Source organism: Ctenopharyngodon idella, chromosome 14 (genome assembly GCF_019924925.1).
Source record: "Ctenopharyngodon idella isolate HZGC_01 chromosome 14, HZGC01, whole genome shotgun sequence".
In the NCBI taxonomy this organism is placed as follows: Eukaryota; Metazoa; Chordata; class Actinopteri; order Cypriniformes; family Xenocyprididae; genus Ctenopharyngodon; species Ctenopharyngodon idella.
Window position 1 is genome coordinate 31,572,240 of NC_067233.1, and position 20,273 is coordinate 31,592,512.

General features: G+C 38.1%; 2 protein-coding genes across 5 annotated transcripts in view; one reads left to right on the forward strand and one right to left on the reverse strand.

The window, feature by feature from the left end:
* Positions 1 to 20,273, forward strand: part of LOC127494456 (uncharacterized) — a 490,338-nt gene that overhangs the window by 46,413 nt on the left and 423,652 nt on the right. The window lies entirely within an intron of this gene.
* The window catches only part of il1rapl2 (interleukin 1 receptor accessory protein-like 2), a 685,297-nt gene that overhangs the window by 25,858 nt on the left and 639,166 nt on the right, over positions 1 to 20,273 (reverse strand). For all 4 annotated transcript variants that reach the window (XM_051860353.1, XM_051860352.1, XM_051860354.1 and 1 more), the window contains 2 exons: positions 8,236 to 8,310; positions 1,327 to 1,456 (listed from right to left, as the gene is read on the reverse strand). In XM_051860353.1, coding sequence (XP_051716313.1) covers positions 1,327 to 1,456; positions 8,236 to 8,310 — 205 coding nt within the window. The remainder of the gene's footprint in view (positions 1 to 1,326; positions 1,457 to 8,235; positions 8,311 to 20,273) is intronic.

The window sequence follows — 20,273 nt, forward strand, 5'->3', positions numbered from 1 at the left end:
TTAAACTGTCTTGAAACAGTTGTGTTTTAGCTCAACTCAAGATTTTCATTCTGAAAGAACATTTCAATTAAGTAAGCCAAAAATAACATTTGATGCTTGTTCATCAAATTTATTTTATCAAGATGATAAAATTAGGAGACTTTTTAATGTTTAATGTTCTTTTATGTCTGTATTTAAAAGAGTTTCTGGTATGTTAGTGTTTTTTATGAGTTACCATTGTGGTGAAGTGTAGCGCTTATGCTTGGGTTGAGGACCTTACAGAGTAAAGATTTTGTTAAAGTATTATTCTTAGATAACTTTTGTAAAAGTTGTAAAAATTGATCTTAAATGCATTCATTAAATAAACTAATCAATTAAACTGCATTACTTATTTTAATTTTTGTTTGATATGAATTTTAGGATAATTGAACTTAATAGTTGTGGACAAATTAAGAATGTTTACCTGATTCAACTAAATGGCATTGAATTAACCTTATGTAATAAACTTAAGTTTACTGAAATAAATAATGTTAATTAAATGCAACATAACCCAGTTACATGGAACCTGTTGACCATATCATTTTTTTTGAGTGTGGTTGTGGAGTGAACATCATCCCTCATCGAGTGCTATGGCAGCTCTGACACCATAACAAGGAAACACACTGGTCAGTAGAATAGCCCCACCTCATCCCACATGCATCAAGAAATATGACCAAGGGTCCATACAGCTCATGACTGGTTTCCAGAGCGCTTGTGGTCTGTAGCCTGTCCCAGCATCTCGGGCTGTAGGCAGGGAAACACCCTGGGTAGATAGCTTATCCATTACAAAACTTACAAAAAATTTGGTGGTGAGAGTTCAAAATAGCCACTTTTCATATATTGGAAAATATGCGACTTATGTTATATTTTTATTTATATGTTCAGACAAGGCATACTTTGCCAGAAAAGTGGATTCAGTTCAATTCAGTTGTAAAAGTTGTGTTATGTTCTCACCATTACTGTTCTCTGGTGTGAAGTTACCACCCCCACCCCCCACCAACAAGTATATATAACTTGTTTTGTTTTTTGTCATGGCAACAAAAATCTATTCTATTCTATTCTATTCTATTCTATTCTATTCTATCCACAGTACAGCCTTTTGCACTCTTGTCCACTAGAGGTCTCCATGCCCTCAATAATCATCATGGATGCTGTCACACCTGTTTCCCTGTAGGTTGTTAGTGTGCTGTTATATAATCCTAGTCTGCTCTTCAGTTTCAGCTCTGGGAAATCAGGCATGCTCTATCTATTTATAGTTTATTGTTCTTAATTCAAGTAGTAACAGGTAATAAGCCAAGAAAACAGTACCTGACTTCACTCTCTCTTATATGTCCTTCCAACTCCTCTACAAATTTATCCCCCTTCATCCAGTAGATGATGGGTCTAGAATCACCACTGTAGCCGAAAAAAGCCTTGCAGTCTAAGATGAGACGCATACCTGTCAAAAAAGAAAACAAAATAACAAGATATTATCAGCATTAAATAAATCAAATCTCTTCCTGCATGAAAAAAGAAAAGAAGAAAAAAAAAAAAAAAATCACAAAAATAATATTTTGTTTCTTTACTCATGCTAGGAGATTCAAGAGCAGATCCTACAATGACCTGGATAAACAAAACCAATGTATAACAGACAAATGAACACTGAACCGCTGTTTCAAGGGAAGGATATAAGAGAGAAATTCAGCAAATGAATAGAAGCATTGCTCTTTGAAAAAACTAATGCACTGCTGCAGTCAAATCAGGCCAAGACCCTTTAAAAGCAATCAAAGGTCAAAGTAAGAAACTCTCACAGACTCATATTCTCACCCACATAGAAAAGGAACTTTCACAGGGTGAAATAATCATGCCCACACCATCCTGTGCAGTGAAGACACCGTTTAGACGCCTACCAACATCATCATCAGACAAACACCGTACATCACTTTCAAATTTGGTACATGTCAAAGATTATGAAAATAAAAAAATCAAAAAGTCCATCTTTTTTTTACATAGCATTCATTGATTTAAATTTGTACTTATTTTCTATTTTTTTTTTTTTTTTTTTAAATATATCTTTTAATAAACATTTTAATGTAAATGTCAAGTGGTGCAACCTTTATGTAAAAAATAAAAAAAATGCCTTACACATGCTAATCATGTTCTCAGACACCTAAAGAGCAATGACCCATTTCCCACAAAAAGACGTTTGGCGCTGTTTCATTACACTGACCTCCTCTTTATACACCTCCGGTTTCCGCGCGTCTGCCCACTGATAGCGCGAACACTTCCACCCACGTCCACTCCTGTGTTGTGCTGGCATGAAAACTGCTCTTAGATTTAGTGCTCTCACAATAATTGAGTAAGATGTAGCGCACAATCCCGCACCTAACGTGGGTATAAAGATACAACCTATTTTCTGCATGAAATGTATTTTTAATGTGGTCTTTAAATGCATAGATCTGGATGCAATTTTAGGTTTTATGCTCTGAATCCTTCAAATTATTAATCTTAGCATACAGTTCTTTAGAGTAATAGTGTGGAAATGCTTTTCTTTTAATTACCCGTATGCTGATTGTATAGAGAACTATTGTTTTCATGTTGCAGTACTGCTAAGACAAGCGGATTCCATAAACTCACTGCCATTAGTTACCTGCTGAATAATACTGCTTTATTTACTGCACTGATCCACTATTCTCACATATGCTGATTATATGCAAATAATGTCTAAAAACCCTTCAGGCCTTTCAGCAGCATTAACAGCACAGGCAGTGAAGAGCTTCCTCTGCCTGTAATTACAGCTTTTAAGAGACAGAAAATGGTAGGAGATGCAAATGAACGAGGCTGTGGCCAGCCACAATGTTTTAATGGTGAATACTTATCCAGTTTGCTCCAGTAATCATATCCAGTGTGTTTGAGGATCATTGTGTGTGTTACTAGGCCGAGTAACATCAAATTCATTGTTAAAGAAATAGCAGATGGTTTCTCATACATAATAAAATACTTCCTCGATGATCAGGGTCAACTCTGCATACAATCTAAACATGAGCTATGTATAGCACATTTTTCAGTTTTCACATTCATTTTATAGTCTGTAATAATCACAATCTTCATCTGGTGTTCAGATCATGATCAAAATACTATTTTAGGAATTGGACTGAAGTAAAAGCTTGTTTTAGATGATTCAACCTAAAAGAAAACAACTACACATGGAATAGCTCAAAATGGCCCTTTCAGACTAATTACAGTTTTTTACTGTAAGCATTTGTGGTTGTGAATACAGTATTACACAGTACGAATGAAAATAAACACATCAACCATGTGTAGTTGGACAGAAACAATGGCTGTGTTTGAAAAAGGATATCAAGACTTCCTGTTAGATTTTTGTGTGTTACATAGAGAAGACCGATAATTAGTGTATGGTTTTGCAGATTTGGTGTGTGGTTCTGGTGTTTGAGTGTCAGGTTTCAGAAATTGTGTGACAAGTAAGGATTTTGTGTGTAAGTAGTTGAAACAAAAACTGTAATACAGTAACGATTTCTCAGCATGTGTTAAAGGTGAGGTAAGTAGATTCTGAAAAACACTGTTTGGAAGTAAGTCGGGCAGACACCATCAACAAACGTGTAACCAATCAGCATTAGGGGGCGTAGCTATAACAGTCAAGGAGACAGAACGAATAAGAGGGAGATTTGAAAAAAATAAAATAAAAACTGCAGACAGAAAGAGAGATGATGAGACACAATACAAAAAAGCTCAAAAGAATATCACTGGAACAAAGGGTTATGACTGGACCCGCATTAATATTAGAAAAGCTTTCCAGCGCTGGAGGGAGCTAAGCGGGAAGGTCTAAAAACAGACACGGAGGCTGCTTTGATTCCGCTTCACATGTGAGTAACAATGGGTTTGTGTGTCATGATTGTCTGGAGCTGCTGTGCTGTTGGCGACTAACAACAAACTCTTGTTTGTATTTACTCTTGTGTACTGTACTTTTATTTTTTGTGCTTCCTTATTATTCGTTCATCATCTGCGCTTTATTTTTCGTGAAGCATTTTGTTGCGCATCAGCTGTGATAAACAGACATCCACTTTCGCATTGCGTGTGCATCAGCGGTGCGTGAGCAGCGTGTGAGCAGCGCATTAGCATAACTACATCGTCACTGCAGCTGCAGAGACGCGCGAGTATTCACACTGGAAGCGTTTGTACAGCGTCACAGCAGCGGCTCGAAGCTACATATAAAGTGAGCATTTCTTTACAAAGACAGCTATAAATTTGTTTTTATATGTTGGTAATTTATAAACTTGATAGCCTTGAAAGTTTGTTAACATGGGGAGGTGTATAATATTCACATATCAACGTACATAAATAAATAAATTAAAAAAAAATAAAAGCCTCGTGTCATCCATTGCTGCACATGAATGAGGTAAGCTTTGTGTTTTACATCATCTGCCGCGTGCACATGTTTACAAGACAGCAAACTCGGCGAAAAAAGCCAGCAAACTCGGGTTTGATTTGGGTATGCTGCAGCCTATATATCTCTCTGTGTAATAACTAAAATAATGTTTATATATCATATTTTCTGGCTAGTTTACTTTAGTTTTTTATAATACACCATACTTTAACCCAAACTGAATAATTAAAAACAAGTTTAAATGGGTAAATCTTCTATAAATATTTTTGATTCTTAAATACTCAAATTCTTGTTAAAACACATTCGACATGCTTATTCTGTGCATTTTGAACACTTTTTGTGTGAAATTATATTTATTTTGTCCATCAAAAGTGTACTTTCACTTTAATTGAGCATCAGCAGCGCAGCAAAAATAGATTCGGCGCCAAAACCCCCGCTTCACTGCTGCTTACGCGACGCTCCTGCTTGGCGCTTACGCGCTGCTCCTGTTGCCAGTGTGAATGCACTCATTGATTATCATGCACGCCGAAAAAAATAAGCGCTGCTCACGTGCTGTTTACGCTTGCAGTGTGAAACCAGCGTAACAGTGGCCAGATAGTGAGAGTTGGGCAGGTAAACCACTGCGCACTGACAACTGCTAGAGAATGCGCTGTTAAGCATCATTGTTAGTGCACTCGCCTCACCTGCCAGTAGCGATCAGGCCGGGGTTCAAAACCGACTCGGAGCAGGGTGGTTAGGATTGGAGAGTGAGTTTTGGAGGTGGAGCAATGAAGAGAGGGGTGGGTTTGTTTGGGTTGATTTCAAATATCAACAACGTCCAACAGCGTTTTTCAAAATCTACTTATCCCACCTTTAATAACTTTATTTATGGTTAATTGTTTTGTGAAGAGTGAAATATAACTCTGCCTGTTTGTTAGTGTAACTTAGTGGCCCTTTACTTGCACATAACTTACACACAACAGTAGATCGACAATATCTTAGCAACCATAGTGACACAAAAGAGCCTCAGAACACCTCAGAAATTCTCTGACAAGCACCAAAGACACTCCAGCATTGTGGCATTGAGCACAAACAAACGGCAGACTCACAATGTACACAGAAAAGTTCTTTGTAATTTTGTTTGGCGCAGAAATTGCACAATTCACCTTGAAATAAGCAAAATTTTTCACTGTGCGCTCTCTGATTCCAGGGAGTCAGCGCTGTCCATCTGCGCTATGAACACAGGTGATGTTGAGCTCTGGACAGCTACTGTCACGCACTGAACAGACTGACTGCGGCCGACCCGTGACCCATGAGGTGAGCATCACTGTCACATCTGTAAATCTGAGCAGGTGGCAGCAGTGTGAGAGCGTCACTGACCGAAGAACAAGAGAACGACTTCTTTAAAGAACAAGACTTTCAGTGTATGCTATATGCTGCCTAATGTACAATCTGACAATGATAAACATTTGTCACATGATCTTATGGAATGTGACGAGTTAAACGGTTTTATTTTGCAAATTTAATTTTTTTAAATAAATTAAATTTTAAAATATATTAAATATGGAAAAAAACTTACTTTAAATTATATTAAAAAATGTTTCACCATACTGCTGTTTTTAAATGTATTTTTGTTTAAATAAATGCAGCCTTGGAGAGTATAAGTGACTTTCAGAAGCATAGTATGCTTTTCTGAACACTGCACTTGTCTGAGAATTTGACAATCATCTTTTTTGCTCTGGGTGTGTAAAGCAAATGTTGGCTTACTTCTGAAAATGTCACTATGACAGAAAATATAAAAACAATTTCACTGTGTAACAGACACTTCTGACTGATGCTTTAATTGTACAACACTACCAGCAAATGGACTTCTTGTAGAATGCTTGCAGATCTCTAGTGCTAAAAGGAGTCATCTGGCATACAGTTAATTTATTGAGAAATAGTTGACATTTCAATGACTCAGAAAGTCCATTTCCTGTGCTGTCTCAATATCAATGCATCGAATAATGTGTTATAATTTAGTGGGAGCCGACAGATTAAACATGTGAAATCTCCAGCTATTTTGCTTCTGACAACAGCCCGAGGTTGGACGAGGAGCCTTACAAATGCATCCAGACAGGAGTAAATACTTTGAAAAGAAAGAGGAGGCGTTTGACAGAAATGCCTCTTGTATAGGCACTGGACTGATTGTGTCAGATGATATAAATGCTGCAAAAATGCTGCACACCACAGTGATTAAATGAAAGTTACTGTTAGCGTTTGTTGCATTGTATTGTGCTGGGGTGGAAGCTTCAGTTACTGTACGTTCATAATACAGATGCCAGATTAGAGGATGATTTCCAGGTGTGTGGTTTTAATCATTTCCTTTGGCAGCAAGACAGTATATCTGTCTCTGTCGCATTCCCTTCATGAGGGATACGGCTGCACCTTACAGGTCATGTCAGCTGACACCACAATGAGACACTGCATTTGCAGTTTGAACCAATAAGAGTTTATTAGAGTTCTTTAGAGAATTTTTTTTTAGAAAGTGGTGTGATGCTTTATAAGCATAAAAAATAATCAGCCCACACAAATACTGGGGGAAATAGTTTGACTGAACTATTAGTACTACTGAATGAAGTTTATCATATATACATGATAACACTGTGAATAATGTGAATAAGCTTAAAGTTTAGACACATATTTTCATGAAACATAAAGTATATACTGAAACTCATTCAAGAAGTATTAATCAGATGAATGCGAACATAAAAATCTGGCAATATTTTATTCCTTTCAAAACTGCTTGTTTTGCTGCTTCTATTCACCCTGTAGCGATCTCACACAAAAATGAAAAATGTTCCTTGTTAATCATTAAAATTAATAAAATGCATATTACAGCACCAGAGACCATTTCCACTTGCACAATAATTACATCCTACATTTGTGGCATCCTCTCCTAATTGTCCATTTGCTAAGAATTGCTAAACATGTAGGGTAAGTGAACCTGCAGAAACTGACGGTTTTTAATGAAACTATGCTTTTATACTGCTGAAGGAAGTTGGAAATCATAACACCAATATATGCTGTACTTTTTTTGTTTTAATGAAAGCCATAGTATGTAAATCATATGGAGGAAATTGAGATATGCTACAAACTTAGTTAAGATTCTTAATAACTTGGATACTTAATAATACGTAAAAGAGCATTTACATCACAGTGCAGGATAACATAAGTGCCCTTGAAAGATTGTACCATTAATGAAAGGCCACAATATATGTAAATCAATATATGTGAGTGGCGGTTCTGATAAAGAACCCATGCCTGGAATGATGCGTCCTAATAGAAGGATGTCAAATTATTTGCTTATGATTTTATGTCTGAGTTATTACAGTATCTGTTGACTGTTGTAGTATTAGATCTGTGCATGTGCTATGTATAAATAAAGGGGAGGGATATTCTCTTTCTAAAGACCATTTTATTGGACAAAAACAAGTGTATGCATCCCCGCAGAAAAAGATGTTATCAATAATTTGGCCCGTTTTACTGGAAGAGAAAGACTACATTTTAAAAGCATCTGCTTAAAGTACATTTAATAGGAGAGTATAGATGACCTCAAAGTTAGCAGAGATGGATTAAATACCACAAAGCCTTCATTTTGATTTTATGGAATTATTCAGTCAAGGACATGAGCTCTGTGGTTCTCTGCATTTGTTGTTTGTGTTTTACTTGTTTCATATTCATCATGCCTGACTGTAACAAAGCACTTTTATAAGAGAAAAAAAAATTCTCAGTGTATTTGTGCGTGGATGTGTGTTTTTTTTGTGTTGTAGAGATGGGGTGGCATGTCTGTCAGATTGTGAAGAAGTACTTACCAAGTTGTACGTCTATAGCCGTGGCCTGTCTCTCTGATGGGAACAAGACTTTTGGTGGTCTGGTTGTAAGAAGTGCTGCAAAACAATAAACACACATTAGCAATAGGGAACTGAATGAAATATATATTTCAATAACTCAAAACTACATCCTCTTTGCTGTCTAACCCATCTAAAAGATATTTTTTACAAATGCTTTCTCCAAAGCAATTTAGGGCCCTATTTAAGAACGGCATGTCTTAAGCGCTGTAATGCGGTACGTTCTATTTGTAAAGACACTGGGCAGGATAAAGTTTTTGTCATTTTTGTGCAAGTACACACTCAGTTTAGGCATAACTGACTGTCATCACATTAACTTGAACCTCTCATGCAAGTTTCATTGAATACCCCCACAAAAAGTGAATAAGACGTAGTGCATGACTGTAGTGTCTAACTCTGCACTAACACAGGTACAAAATAGAGCCCTTACTGAAGTAACAACAAATCTTTTCTTTCACATTGTGGATTATGGAGTGGATTTTCAAAGAAGAAAAATATAGGGTGGTTAATCGTTGTTGACTGGATGTTGAGATGTGGGCATTGCAGATTGCAGGAGTGGGTTGAAACTCACTGAATGATTGGAGAAGTCCTGCAAACGTCACCAGAGAGAAGTCTGTCGCTTCACCACAAGATCCAATTATGACATTCTCATGAAAAATTACGAGTTCAAAACATTTTTATCAATGTAAACATATGTACAGATGAATTGTTCATAATAAGCTCTATAACACGCATTTAGAAAATAGATCTATGTGGGAACTGCCGTTGTTGGCACCTTGCTCTGCGGGATGACCTACAGGACGTCTTTGTTTTTGCTAACTATTACAGCAATCTGGGATGTGACCATCTGTTGTAGTGCATAAAATGTCTGTATTCCATTGCCGACACATATGGCATTAAGTAAGGAAAACTTGACGACGGGCCGTTGAATTATAATAATGCAACCCGAAGTGGTAATGCGGCCACTATGCGAAGCGAAGTTACTTTGAGTGAGCATTATTTTCCAATAATTCAATTATTCCACTTATACTACGGTTACCACACCACAAGACATTGTTCAGATGTTGACATTTGTCAGGTTTTTGTCCTTAAAATGCTCTTATGTGTAGGACTAATTTCTTAAGCATCTCATCCCATGCCTCTGTTGCTAATTCCAAAACATTATTTTAGAGATAATGATGGAGGCCTGAGCCATTAATAGCAGACTAAGGGTACGTTTACACGACAACGATGTACTAAATTTGGAAACGTTTTTCCTTCACTCTTTTCATGTACAGACAACAACTTTATCAAAATGTTTCCATTAACACAGATCTGCAAAAACAATTAAAAAAAGCTGTATTATGCTGCTAGACCAGTAGCTGTCCATGTTACTTGTAAAAAAAAAAAAAAAAAAAAAAAACTATACGCCTATAGATTGAACACATAATAATCATGCACATGACGTCATAGTTTTTTACAAATTCACATTTTTGTAGTCTACACAGATACAATAACTGTATCGTTTTTTTTGTTTTTTTTTTTCTCTCTAAACTGGCACTTTGAAACCTGTTTTGAAACTATTTACACCTTCTCGTGTAAATGAACGACCAAAACCAAACAGTTTTCCGTTTTTAGTTGAAAACGGTGTAGTGTAAATGACCCCTCATGCATTTATTAGAGAGAGATTAAGCATGATTGAGTCTCTGCGTCTCTCAACAGTGTTCGACAGCAGTGTCTCTACTAATAGCGAAACTAAGTTTAACTGCTTCAAACACAGCATCATTATTACCTCACTAGTGAGAAATTATCAGAGCAACGCTGACAAGACCTTTCTGTGCGATTGTGTCTCCGTACTGTATGTGTGTGCGTTTGAGTGGGAGAGAGAGTGGGAGAAAGAGAGTATGTGCTTTTTGTACATAATAAAAAAAAAATTGTGCCATTTATCCTATTGTTTATATTTATTTGCTTGGTCAATGTCTTTGTGGGTTTCGGTTCTTTTGCTGTTTTAGGCTGTAAAGAATTTGGCGAAGTGATAAGACCTGCCTGGAACAACTTTAGCAGTGCGTTTCCCTGAAAATAAGTGCACACCTTAGAACTTTCGTTAACCAATCATATTCAAGCATTTAACAGCCCCGTAGTATACAGTAATTGAAAATATTGCATGTGTAGGACAAATGTGTTTTTTAACACTACCATGAACAAAACTACTCATGGCCACTGAGAACATAATCTTGAATATCAATGCAAACACATACACATACTCACATAAAGTGATATATACTGTACTAATAGCAAATCTCAGTCTGGCTGATCATTTATATTATCACCAAATGTAAACTATACTATTGCCCATGAAGTTCCAAACCGCTCAATGTGAACTATAAGGCAATAAGATATTATAAAGATTAATATTTTTTTTTTGTATGATTTTGTTGCCATGTTGGGTCGCCACCTGAGTTCGAAATCAGAATCACTGCTGTATGCTATATTGTCTACTGAGCTAATTTTAAGGACAAACAGGCTCAGTTCCATGAGGTCACCTTACAAGGAGAGTTTGGGTTCATTATGTGCTATATAAATGCTTATCCTTTTGGTATAATCTTGTCTCTCTATATTGTGCAGGAATACTGCAAAAGGAGTGAGGGATGAGGTCGAGACCCTCATCCATCTTGAGGGGGCAGCTGCAGCTTTAGTATGCAAATGAAAGCTATCATTCTTGTCAACAGAAGACTGGACTGTTCACCAGACCTCCCTTCTCCCTGTCTTTATCAGCTCACACTCCCTTTACATCTTAAACCCTTCTTTTTTTTTGCAGCTACTCTGTGATCAAACACAAACGCCGGTGAACAGATAACCATATTGCCATGTCAGTAAAGTTTAGAGATAATTGTGAACCCCAGTGATGTGTTTATGATACGGTGTTTATTCAACACTTGTGAACAGGACTGGCTTTCTCCACTCTGCATTTGTACAGTGTCTCTGGAGCAATGCAATTAGTTACAATGATGCAAAAACCACAGCACAATTTCTTTTGCTGACTTCGGATTTTTCATGGGCAGAATTACTTTTTTAACAGCTCCGCTTATTAACAAATAAAATGTTAGGAAAATTAAGTCCTCTTGAAGTTCAAATTACATTGTTTGAATGTACTGGGTCTGCTGGGTAAATAAATCTCTGCAGCATACTGTCATTAGCCTCTGGCAAATTGAGTTTAGATAGAAACTACCCTAACTTTATGCCTCAAGCTGGTAAAGCGACTAATGTCCTATCTGAGCTTGACCTCATGTGTGTCTGAATGGTGCAATAGCTGCATCTCTTTGGACAGCTCCAATTGTTTTAGATGCACAAGAGTAAAGTGAATTCATTTGGAATCTATCTATGGGCCATTAGACAAGCTACAGTGCTATACAATACACAGAATTACAGCACTAAAGAACAATCCTTCTTAACATTTTCTCAGAAAACGACCACAAAGTCAGAACCAATGGCAGATCCTAGCAGAGGCGATACAGACAAGGACAGCTCGGCTCATCCGCATCCATTTCATGGGATTGTGCCACTCTCCATTCCACCCACCCCTCTCATTTTTTTTTCAAACAGCTCCCTGTGCAATCCTTCACCACCCCCTCTCACTTCTGCTGCTATCTGTGTGTCTGCCCAGAAGAAAAGCCTGCTAAAATCTTCTAGAATCCATGTTAGCAATGCACCGTTCAAGTTAATTAAATCACAGAATAAAATACACCAGATCCAAAATCAATATTCTCTGACATACAGTTGCAGTTTTACCTGGTCTATTTAAAAAGTCCATTACTTATAGATCTACTATCAAAAGATTAAAATGATCAATGATTAATTGAATGTTTTACTGTAGTTAATGCATTAACACAAAGTTCAAGAGAAAATATGGTGTGGTGAAATGTAAAATATTCTATATTCAAACACTTTGGGATATACAGAAACTAGACTTTTTGAAACCTGTAATTGAATTATTCAAATAGTAATATTTGTTTCTCTCTGTGTGAATAGATCATTTGTGTGCAAACTGCATCAAGTTTTACTTTTCTGCATCACATTTAAATACCTCATATTAAACAAAGAGTCAGTATGAAGATGAATTCCATTTAAAGCACAAGCATACCCAGTATCATATTTGCTTTGGTAATGTGCTAACACGGTTTCATGCAACTTAACCATAGCAAAATTTTCATCAGTCACCCCTTAGGCAGAACTTAAAAAAAGTTTAACTAATCGTCTGTGAGTCTTTTCCTGCCATTTGAAAAAGTGAATATTTGTGGATATTTCACCAACGTTTAAATTCACAGTGTGTAAAAAGCTTCTCTCTACTGAGAATTGCTTAAATGCTCAGAGCATCAGATAGCTGATATTGTAGTTAAGATTCATATACAAATCTTCTGCAAAGAGCAGGACTAACTACTAATCTTGTATGCTTCATGCCTAGCAGAATCTGCCTACTTTAAAATGTTCTGGTCATGGTCTTACTGAGCAGACTCACTCCACGAGTAAGTGCGTGACAATGGATCTCTATCCAGCATCACATCTCTTTGTCCCTGGCTGATGCCTCTCTTTCACAAGCAAGCACCAGCTGTCCTCGAGGTCCAGATACGTCATGACACCTGACCCTGTGCATCTGGACCCATCACTTCCCATCCACAGTCTCACTTCCTCTCACACACTGAGGACATTGTGGCCCTTCTGCTGATGCCTCCATTCCCCATTGATGCTTCCATCCTTTCCTATTAAATATAAATCTTCCAACCACTTCTTATCCCACTCCGCCTAACTTCGATTTCTATGCTTCTCAGAACACATACTTGGTGTGGGCTAACATGTCAGTTTCCAGCTGTGATGCAAATACACTACTGTATATGGACTATTGGGACACCTGACCATTACATCAACAGGGACTTTGCATTTAATACATGGTCTGCTCTTTGCAGACATAACAGCTTCCATTCTTCTGAGAAAGCTTTCCACAAGATTTTGAAGATATATAGCCTAAAATATTTAGCCTATTCCGCACTCAAGCACACACATAAAGCTTGCCGCAAAGCACCAGCAAAAGTAATGGTTATGAATGGGTCAGAAAAAAATAGCATTTGAAAGCCACATTTTTAGCATCTGTAAAACCGCATTCTTCTATCTTAAAAAAATATATCTAAACTATGACATATGCACTCAATGACAAATGCAGAACAGTTAGTTCATGCATTCATGACGTCAAGGCTAGATTATTGTAATGCTCTACTGGGTGGTTGCCCTGCATGCTTAATAAACAAACTCCAGCTGGTCCAAAACACAGCAGCTAAAGTTCTAGAAACAGGAAGTATGACCATATTAGCCCAGTTCTGTCAACACTGCATTGGCTCCCGATTAAACATTGTATACATTTTGAAATCTTGCTAATTACTTACAAAGCACTAAATGGTTTAGCTATCCAGTACTTGAGCGAGCTCTTAACGCACTATAGTTCTTCACGTCTATTGTGATCTCAAAATTCTGGCCAGTTGATAATACCTAGAATATCAAAATCAACTGCAGGCGGTAGGTACTTTTATCTGTTTAGCACCTAAACTTTGGAACAGTCTTCCTAGCATTGTTTGGGAAGCAGACACACTATTGAAAATTTGAGACACACTAAATTGAGACTAAAACATATCTCTTTAACCTAGCATACACTGTTAGCAATTTATGTAATTTTTACAATAAATTTTACAACAACGCATTGCATTCATGTTTTTATTGTAAATGCATGATGGAAAATTTATGAACAGTCCTGTAATATTATTGTAACTACACTGTGAAAGCATTATTTTACAGCCACCACATAGCATTGTGGGATCGCTGCTGTTTGAATTGTGAAATTCTTGTACCAGGAGTATTCAAACATTTTTGGAAGACGGAACACATGTAACATAAAATCTATTTTATAAGTCTATGGATATATTAATACTGGTGATCTGAATGAGTGCTGATTGTTTTGTTTGGTATATTTCGGTATATTTTCAGATTTCTCCTGAACTGGCCGCGGTGAAGTTCAAATGGTGTCTTCTTACTCTATCCAACTTAAAACTAACTTCACCACGTCCCACCTTTGCAGTTGTCCTGAACGGTCAACACCAAAGGAATCCTAAACTAAAGACAAACTGAGCAGCAGCAGATGTAACACACCACAGGAGTAGCTGCACACCGGCTGCTAGCTGGATTATTTCAGACACGGATTTGTTGTCAATTATATCTGAACGTCATCTCCTCGGCTCGCCTCTACTCACTCGTAACCTCGACGGAGGTGATACGGAAAAAGGTACCACATGCAAAACCACCACAATGACGATATCAAATAACGTTAGCAACATTGACGTTAAGCCTCGTACACAACGGGACGATTATCACGCACGCTTAATGCCAGCGTTTTTCGAGACGTTTTCCGACGCGTCTTTGTGTTCACACCCAAGCTATTTTCACTGGCAATGCGCCGAGTGAATGTGCAAATTCACTCCCTGACAGTATATGGCGCTTGTGCTTAGTGCAAGTGAATGGTAGTGCAAATAAACATATTTATGAATAGACATTCTAAATAATTCTTGAATGTAAATAAAACAATAAAAATACAGATATAAAATGGCATATATATACATGACATGAGGAGATGGTAGTCAGAAACGATAGTGCAATTAAGTCACAATGACAGTAGTGCAAGTGAATGGTAGTACAAATAAGCATATTTATGAAATAGACATTCTCAACTATATTTCTTGAATGTAAAAAAAACAATAAAAATACAGAAATAAAATAGTATATAATACACATCTATTGGTGTGGCCAAAAAATGGCAGAGCACCCATAGGGGTTTTCTTTATCATATTCTTCTTATCAATGTGTGCTCGGCAAGACCGTTTTGTGCTTGAGCGCCACCAAGTCCTGTTTTACTGTAACTTCAGCAGCTCCAGGTATGTGAACAAAAGCACCAATCTCATTGGTCGGCCAGTTTTTAATGAGGCACGTCAAACCAAAAAAAACGAACCCGAGGCATGTCTAAAAATTATGCTTTTACACCTGCCGTTTTGCGCGTCGGTGTGCACACTCACAGTGGCGCCTTTTGTTTAGCCATGAGGCGTTAAACGTCACGATATTCATCCCGGTGTGCACAAACCTTTAGCCCATAGACTGTAAAAATAGGCATTAGCCCGGTCACCTTCTTAAGCTCAGGTTATTATAACTTGGACAGGCCATTGTAACGTTATTATGACTTCTGTTTCGCTGTCTTGTAATCAAAGTCATTGTGGTTTGCACACTAGCATGATCGGCAACAGTAACATTGCTCTCTTTTCTGAAAATGTTTCATTGCAAGTTTAGCACACATGGAAGTGTTTTTGATACAGTGCTTAAGTTTATTCAGCACATTAAGCTGTATAATAATAGCGCTAATCACATATATCAGTGTGGTGTGCCAGAATACCCAAGAACATACTTTAAACTTACTGCTCTTAAAGCTCACATGTACAGAGACCACAAAGCAGATTGACCTTTGAGGAATAGTCAGCTACCATTATGTGATACTCCTATACAATGTGACTTTTCTGCTTTAAGGTGTGAATCTTCATCTTTAGTTTGTCATTTGAGGTCACAACTTGCAAGGAGGATTACAAGTTCGATGCCCATTTAGAGGATGTGATAGCAAGTTCACTGTTGTGTCAAGTTTTGCATCTCATATTTCTAGGAAACACAAAAATGAGAGTGTTGTGCATGTAGATCCCTCTAATGTAGAAAGGTGCGTTGCCATGGAATATTTTCCTCAATGTGCACCCTCTGATCATTCTGATGATAAGCCAGAAGAGACTCTTGCTGTTGATGAATCCCTCTTTCTGCAAAATATCACACTCTTCTATCTTAAACTTCAGGCTAAACTACTGTTGCCTGCTACTACAATACAGACTATTATTGAGAGATATCAAGATGTCCATGATATCAGCCTGACAAATATGCTTAATATCTTAAGTGACAAATTAACTGTCCTTGGAGTCCCAGAGGCCACAATCAATAACATTATGGTGGAACTCAGAAAAGAAGACCTCCTCACTGCCTGTAATAGTGGGCCTTTGAGCACGGAACAGAAAAGAAAGACCGCTTTTAAAAAACATTTTAATTATGTTGAGCCTGTACTTCTGTTCTTATAAAGGTAGGGAATCGTTTGCCCAGTATGTACCTGTTCAAGAAACAAGCTACACTTTTTAAAAGCAAGTCTATTCAAGAACAGTATTCAGCAACACGTTCCCAACCATCATCATAGGGTCTTTTCCAGGACATTAATGATGGGAAGGGAGCTCAATGCAACCCTTTACTTAAAATGGAGCCATCCTCGGTCTGATACTCTATCAGGATGCATTCGAAGTTGTCAATCCACTTGGCTCTTCAAGAAAGAAACATAAGATTGCAGCAGTTTATCTAACTCTGACAGATATTTTGCCTCATAACAGATCCACCACAGACCAAATGCAACATGTTCTCTTGTGCAACAAGCAGGCCTTTAAATATTTTGGGATAGACAAGGTATTTGAGCCTCTCATAAAAGACCTGAAAGCTCTTGAGGAGACTGGTATTGTGATAGGTGATGGGCAAACTGTCAAAGGTCGACTGTGTGCTATCTCAGGTGACAATTTAGGGTCTCACAGTATCAGCGGTTTTGTTGAGAACTTCAGTAAGAGCCATTACTTCTGCAGATACTGTCATGTAGAAAGAGCTACTTTTCAGAACTCTCCACTATTGTGTGGCAACACACGAACAGAACAGTCCTATCAGAATCATCTGCAGGAATTAGGCACCAGTGGCAGAAATTCAGAGTGCGGCATTAAGTCAGATTCTCCTTTTAACCAACTATCCTTCTTTCATGTTTGCCAGCCTTGGCTGCCCCCATGTCTTGGGCATGACCTGTTTGAAGGCATTGTTTCGAGTGACCTTGCTTTGTTTATTGGTTATTTAGTTAAGGATAAACATTTCAGTTATCTACATCTCAACAGGTGCATAGATCAGTTTAAGTATCAGGTGAATGATGCCCACGACAAACCAGCCGATGTTTCACCAGGTAGCAATAAACTTACTGGACATGCAGCCCAGAACTGGTATTTCAATGCTGTTTGGCAACTTGTGCTGCAGCTTAGAGAAATTGTAGAACTCATTTGTGCACCAGCAATAGCAACGATTCAGGTCGCTTATCTTAAAATATTTATTGAGGACTACATACTGTATACTTTCGTAGGCAGCTCTTCCCTGATCAGCCCCTGAAGCCCAAACACCACTATCTTCTTCATTATCCACAGCTCATTATGGAGATTGGCCCCCTAATTCGCCTTTGGACTCTCAGGTTTGAGAGTTAGCACTCTTTCTTTAAGAGATGTGCTAGAAAGTTGCACAATTTCAAAAACATCTGCAAGACAGTTGCCAAGCGACACCAGCTCTTCCAAGCCTATTTGAGTGCAGGCAAAATGTTCCAGCCGAGTGTGTTATTTGATAAGGGCACAGCATTGTACGTAAATGACTGCAGTGACAAAATCAATGAGGCTGTTGTTGGTTAGAATTTGGAATTTTAAAGATACAGTAGCATCTCATGCGGTGACAGCGAAGGGCACTTCATACAAAAAGGGCATGTATATCTTGTTGGGGAAAACTGAAGAAGAATTGGAGGTTGGCAAGATAGAGCTGGTCATTGTTCACCATGGCTCTGTGTCCTTCATCTCAGAAAAATATTTGTTTGTGAAGTTGAGCGACATTGGGGTCTATTGCATATTAGGGCCAGCCCAAGAGCAGTCTGCATAAGAGGAGATCAGCAAGGCTGTCCTGGCTGCTCTTCCAGGGCTCCCCCCAAATCCTTGATGACAGGCCTGGAGAGCCTTGGTGTGCAGAGCAGGAAGGACCTCTGCTATTTAAAGGAAGATGATTTTATGATCTACCTCCGTCCAATCCAGTGCAGAAGGCTCATTTGTGCCTTTACACCAAAAGGTAATGGTTCTGTTAATATTTTTCAGTAGATTGAGATTCAGTTACACTTAAAGAACAAAAGGTGGTAAAACAAAAGACAAGTGGTCACTGCTTAAAGTAAGTTATGTTACCTATTCAATGATATATTATAGGAGAGGGACATGTTTATTGACATACGAGTAAAGTCCAGCCAATCTTTAAAGATATTCTCTCCATTCTATGTAAATAATTGAATTAAATTTTTATATTTCGTCTTTAGGGTTGTCTTTTAAATACTTTTCACTTGTTTTGGGAGTTTTTTCTAGCTAGAAATAGCATAATGTAGCTACCATTCTACTATAGATTTCACTTTCTCCTGCAAGTTTAGACTAGCGGCACTAAAAATGTTTAAATAAATAAAAAATTAATGTAAATGTTTTTGATTCAAGTAGAAAATACCATAGTGGGTGTTGAAATACAACATTAGTGTGTCTGGATCATAAGGTTCTAATGATCAAAATGTTTTTTCCAGGTCCATCTTCAGCCCCATTTCCCCCGGGATGTCAGATCCCTCCTCAGCCCTGTCTCCTCTGGGAAGTCCACAAACCTCATCAACCCTGTGTTACCCAGGTACACCCAGAACATTCAATGCCAGAGGATGACTTCTGCCATCAGCACACACATCATGGCCTCTAAATTTTAAAATAAACTGGGAGAAGATGCCATCAGAGGTACAGTCAGCTATCGCAATTAGACCAAATCCAGCAGCGAGAAGAGCAATGGTCAGAAGTCTTGTTGATCAGATGAGTAAGCACAATGCAAACCCAAAAAGAGGGATCTGTTTGCAAGTTGCCAATGATATAGTTCTGAAGTACCCCCAAAGCTTTGGCGTTGTGGATGGTGATAATAATGTAGCTGCAGCTTCTCTTCTACAGCAACTCAAAACTAGAATCGAGCATTTAAACAGAAATAACACCATGGCACGGCTCCGACAAAAAGGCCCTCTATTCCAGGATGGAGGAGGCAGGAAAGAGGTCCCATGACCAGTGAGGTTCTGTGTGGTGGCCGAAGAAAGCTTGCAAGAGATGAGAAGGGAAATGCTGCAGCTTTATGCCCAAGTTGGAATGGCAGGAGCAGAGGGAGGAGGGCTCCAGAGATGGCATGAAAATACTTACATGCTCCAGTGCCGTGATTTCAGTGATATCCAGTGCCTCCACTCAGCACATATCTAAATTCAAAGACAACTGGCCATTTCTGTTTTCCCTGAAGGGTCTGTTCTCTCACTTCAGTGAGCTGACCAGTATTTCCATCCTGGAGAAGTTGCCAGCAGCCATTGAGCAAAGAAGCAAGACCATAATCGAGTACTTTGGACAACACAAGACAACAGGTGTGGGTGAAGTCTTGGATGCCTATCAAAAAGAGAATGGCAGCAAGGCCATCTGCATTATCCTATGCCTACTTGCCCACTTTAAGGAGAATGGCATCTTTCTTAAGGCTAATATGAGTATAACTTGCATGTACACACACACTCTTACTCTGGCTCGTTCTCTCTTTCAACAGTTATTTTGTAAATTACTCATGCAATACCATTGTGTTGGTAATATAGTCACACAGACTATCTATTCCAAATTATTCTAATATTCCATAGACGGTCTGAACCGCTATAGGGAGTTGTTAATCTGTTGATTGGCTAACATCCTTTTACTGTTTTAGACGGCACAGCATACATACACTGAACAAAATTATAAACGCAACACTTTTGTTTTTGCCCCCATTTTTCATGAGCTGAACTCAAAGATCTAAGACTTTTTCTATGTACACAAAAGGCCTATTTCTCTCAAATATTGTTCACAAATCTGTCTAAATTTGTGTTAATGAGTACTTCTCCTTTGCCGAGATAATCCATCTTGGCATATCAAGATGCTGATTAGACAGCATGATTATTGCACAGGTGTGCCTTAGGCTGGCCACAATAAAAGGCCACTCTAAAATGTGCAGTTTTACTGTATTGGGGGGGTCCGAAAACCAGTCAGTCTCTGGTGTGACCA